At 42.9% G+C, this 4,810-nt stretch overlaps 1 protein-coding gene across 1 annotated transcript; it reads right to left on the bottom strand.

Annotated features, from left to right (window-relative positions):
- Positions 1 to 2,114: 2,114 nt before the first annotated feature.
- LOC128437824 (piggyBac transposable element-derived protein 4-like) lies at positions 2,115 to 4,568 on the bottom strand. The gene is made up of 3 exons (XM_053420102.1): positions 4,396 to 4,568; positions 2,657 to 3,994; positions 2,115 to 2,547 (listed from the first exon to the last, which is right to left on the bottom strand). The coding sequence occupies exons 1-3, from the start codon at positions 4,566 to 4,568 to the stop codon at positions 2,115 to 2,117; spliced, it is 1,944 nt and encodes a 647-aa protein (XP_053276077.1).
- Between the last annotated feature and the right edge of the window lie 242 nt (positions 4,569 to 4,810).

Genomic DNA, 4,810 nt, shown 5'->3' with positions numbered 1-4,810 from the left:
TTTTCTACTTCCTGTTTTATTTTGTAGCTTCACTTTCACTGTCTTGTTCCAGCTTCTCGGTGTCTCACTTCCTGTCTTTGATTGTCGTCCCCAATCCTCATGTGTTTCACCTGTGTGTAATTGCCCCTGCCTTCCTTCTTGTATTTAAGCCTCTGTGTTTCCCTTTGTCCTCTGTCGGTTTGTACTCGTTTGTCTGCCCGTGTCCACACGTATAGATATGGTTTGTCTGTGCTTGCTGTCTCGACCAGCTTCTCCTGCTTCGTTGTTCTCTGTGCGCTTTGTCGCCAGTTACTTATGTTAGTGTTCCTGTTTTGTTTTTGTCTTGTTTAAAACCCTTTTATTATATTAAATACCTTTTTGTTTGATAACCTCTGCATCCTGGGTCCATCTCCCCACTCAAACCGTAACAGATGCCATGAGCCATACCTAGTTTGTGCAGGACACATCATGGCAGGATAATTCTTAACACTTTCTCAGGTGTATAAAGGAGCTTGCCACCAGCTGTGTGTATGTGTTCACAGTATACCTGGAGTATTGTAAAAGTAAACTATTATCTAATCAAATTATGTTTAATATTTATATACAGGCTTTTTTATCTCAGGATGTTGGAGGGGCCTGTATTAACCCGCTGCCACTGCGGCTGTATTTTTATAATGATAAACAATCATCATTTACTTACATGTTATCGTGGACAAGAACATATACACACGTGGACAAAATTGTTGTTACCCTTCCGTTAAAAAAAGAAAAACCCACAATGGTCACTGAATTAACTTGAAACTGACAAAAGTAATAATAAATAAAAATTTACTGAAGATTAACTAATGAAAATCAGACATTGTTTTTGAATTGTTCAACAGAATCATTTAAAAAAGAAACTAATGGAAATTGCCTGGACATAAATTATGGTACCATTGACTTAATATTTTGTTGCACAGCCTTTTGAGGCAACTACTGCAATCAAGAGATTTCTGTAACTCTTAATGAGACTTCACCTGTCAACAGGTATTTTGGCCCACTCCTTGTGAGCAAACCGCTCCAGCTGTCACAGTAGTCCAGGCAAAGTAGCGTTTTACGACAGACTAATTGTAAAAATAAAAAATGTCAGCATAAATCATTTCTATGAGGTGTCCAGAAAAACATACTAAAAGTCCTAAGAAATCCTCATTGAGGAAATATGTTACATTTTCATCAACCTTTCGTGGTGGGGAGGCTTGTGTGCCTCCGTGACCCTGAAGACTATACCGGCGGGGGTTATACCCCTGGCAGGTACTACCAAGTTTTCAGGTTAGAGGCCAGTCTAAAAGCAACTTTGACATCACCCATTGGCAGTAGGATGATTGGATGAAGATTATTTGTCATACATATGAATGGTGTTTCTGCCTATGCAAATTAGGACATATTCAATAAGTGTGTAGTTCATGTGCATATTCAAATTCATTTCAAAAGAAACTTGTAATACAAAAAAGTTACTTTTTATATATACTTTTCCCATGTAAAGTTTTACTGTGGTAGGAGCAAAGGAAAAAATTAAGCCTATTTGAGTGTTTTTTGGGCATATTGGATTTGTGTATAGCTCATTTGTAGGGATGAGCGAGTACAGCATTATCTGTATCTGTATCTGTTAACCATATGAATTATCTGTATCCGTATCCGTACTCGGAGTGGGCGGGGCCTAATCCGGAAGTGGGTGTAATTTAACCCGGAAGTGGGCTGAAAAATAAGTCTGAAGAATTAGAAAAGCCTTACAGATGCGGTACATATCTATCCATGATAATTAACATAAATAATACTTAGCTTTCACATGTTTTTGGCAACATGACAGCCATTGTAGCAGTCACCCATGCACCTCGATGGACCTATATGGGAAAAGAAAAATAAGTCGAAGCAATTAGAAAAGCCGTACAGATGCAGTAAATATCTATTCATGATAATAAACATAAATAATACTTACATTTCACAGGTTTTTGGCAACATGACAGCCATTGTAGCAGTCACCCATGCACCTCGATGGACCTATATGGGAAAAGAAAAATAAGTCGGAGCAATTAGAAAAGCCATACAGATGCAGTAAATATCTATTCATGATAATAAACATAAATAATACTTACATTTCACAGGTTTTTGGCAACATGCCAGGCATTGTAGCAGTCGCGACTGGGTAAAAAACACAGAGACATATCGCAGGCGGGGCACTTCGTTGGTGTCTTTGCATGGCACAGCCTGCACTTCAGCCGACCATTGGTGCTGTGCCCAGAGATATAAACCATCCTGTGGTGTGTTGTGACTGGAGCAGGAGGTGGTACGGTTCTGGCTGTGGTGGGAGATCCCGCCTCTGCCAGCTCCATGATGAGGGTCTCTCTGAAAGTCTTCTGGGCCATAGGTAACTTTCCTCTACCTCGTGCAAGGTCTTTTTGGAGGAGAAAGGCATTCACTATCCCGATGTCCATGAAGTGATAGAAGAACGTCTTGTACCACCTCATCGTCTTGTGGAGGACTTTGTAATACCCTATCAGGGCGTCAGAGAGGTCCACTCCACCCATACACCTGGTTGGACAGAAAAACACAAGATTGAGAAAAATATACTAAAACTATGAAGCACACAAATTATTACATTTCAAAGGGCATAAAACATCGGTAAATATATAATATGTACCTGTTGTATTCCTTCACTGCTGGTGGAACCGGGATGTTCTTCAATGACCACTGCCCATCTGCACCTTTGACTCTCCTCTGCACTGTCTCCTCTGCATGTGCCGTGTGGAGTGTTGAGCACATGGAGACGTCCCTCGTGTCACGCCACTGGACAAAGAGGAGGGAGTCCTTCCTGATCCAACGGATACTGCCACGGGGAGACTTCGAGACCAGAGCGTTGACTTTGCTTTTTGGGAAACCAATTCTGTTTGTGCGGATGGTTCCACACGCCCAAATCCTCTTCTGAAGGAGGTCGCGGAAAAGGATGGGACTTGTATAAAAATTGTCCACAAAGAGCTTGTAGCCCGATCCCAGCAATGGTGTGTCAATGAGCTTCATAACAGAATCGTAACTCAGCCCCTTGCCAGTAACTCCCTGTAACTTCCCCTGATAGACAAAAAAGTCCCATGTATAACCGTTCCTGGAGTCCGCCAGAACGAAGAGTTTGTAACCCCAGCGAACAGGTTTGTTCCTCATGTACTGTTTCAGTCCAATGCGGGCTTTGGAGGCAACCATGCGCTCATCGATGGAAATATCTTGGCTCGGGTGATAATTCCTTTTGCAGGCGTTTCTTATGTCCTCGTAGATCGGTTTGATTTTGCAGAGTCGGTCGATGTCTGCTGTGCCTCTGTTCTTCTCGTTAGCAGCATCCGCCAGCAAGCTACTGAGGTGAAGTGCCCGGGAGATTCTGAGGAACTTCCTACCACTCATTACATGTCTTGGGAGTGGCAAATTGTACAGTTGGCTCTGTCGCCAATAGTCGTTAAGTCCACAGCATTTTACAATACCCATGTAAATAACCATGGACATGAATGAATACATGTCGTGTGTTGTCAAAGCAATCCATGGTTTGGTGGGTGTGGAGTAGTTCTTCGAGCCAAAGTCATTTGTGTTATCAAGGACTGTCATTAAAATCGTGTTGGTAAAATACAGTTGAAAAAGCTGCAGGACTGTGTACGTCGCTGTAGAGATGAGCTGGGGTCCTGGTGTACGTGTGGGTCTGAAGGTGGGCTGTGGTGGTGTCACATCTGCATCATCAACATCATTCCATCTCTCTCCAGATGGGATGGCTGACACACCGGCTTGACTTCGGCTGCTGCCGCTTCTCCCTCTCGCCCTACCTCTCCCTCCTCTGCCTCCTCTGCCTCGTGGTCTTCTCCTGCTGGCAGAACCTCTCTGAGGAGTTGGGGGATTGGACTCCTCTCCTGAGGAACTGTCCGGCTGCTCCACTCTACGTGGCCGCTTGCTGGCTGGACACGATGTAACCGGCTCCCAAGCTGTATCTGAATCAGATGATTGCCTATTTTGTGAAAATAAAGAAATAACGGTCATTTACAAATCTAGATAAAACTTGTATACATTCTACACAAACACACACCTTCCCCCACATCTAAATACCACACCTATTTACATTCCAATCGTAAAACAAAGAACACACAACTACCCCACACCTATATGCATAACTGTTCACATTACAATCGACATACAAAGGCAAACTCATCCCGCCCTAATCTATTAGCACATTGCAATCGTCAAACAAAGACAACATCATCTCTGGCACATCTAAATCCACACCTTTTACTAATCAACAGTAAATCCTAAAAACTTTAGGATTTACTGGTTTTAGGATTTACTGTTGATTATTAAACCCACACACACACACAGTAATTTATAAGTTATATATTATAATAAAATACGTACTTGTCAAGAGTAATGTCTCGTCCTTCCTGAAACATGGCCTCTGCCCCGGAGTCAAACGACTGGTCGCTGTCTTCATCTGATACATCATCATCAGACTTGTCACTTGCACGCCGATAACACAGATCCCTGGCTTCTTCGGTCGTGAAGTTTCGTTTCTCTAAACGTTTCACCATACCGAGCTTCAAAACGCTCCAAAGCAAGACTGGATTCTGCGCACGGATCTCACAGCAACGCTCTCTGACTTTTACGCACGGGTCACAAATGCACCGCTCACTTACTGTACTTTTACGCACGGAGATGAGATGCTCTGGAACCAGGTGTTCGCTGTTGTGCAGTGACTTGCTGTGTGTTGTTATTTATCTATCAGGTCGCGGAGGACAGGTAGGTGCTGGAAAATGTAATTGGCTAAACGATA

This window comes from Pleuronectes platessa, chromosome 4 (assembly GCF_947347685.1).
Source record: "Pleuronectes platessa chromosome 4, fPlePla1.1, whole genome shotgun sequence".
Classification (NCBI taxonomy): domain Eukaryota; kingdom Metazoa; phylum Chordata; class Actinopteri; order Pleuronectiformes; family Pleuronectidae; genus Pleuronectes; species Pleuronectes platessa.
This window is presented reverse-complemented; position numbering and strand designations above follow the sequence as displayed.

What these genes read in the sequence shown, in the direction of transcription:
- LOC128437824 (XM_053420102.1), bottom strand. Translation starts at nt 4,568, where the DNA reads ATGGTGAAACGTTTAGAGAAACGAAACTTCACGACCGAAGAAGCCAGG. An exon ending in CGAGACATTACTCTTGACAA is followed by an intron (nt 3,995 to 4,395) that starts GTACGTATTTTA and finishes TTCACAAAATAG; the next exon opens with GCAATCATCTGATTCAGATA. An exon ending in GCAGTGAAGGAATACAACAG is followed by an intron (nt 2,548 to 2,656) that starts GTACATATTATA and finishes CTGTCCAACCAG; the next exon opens with GTGTATGGGTGGAGTGGACC.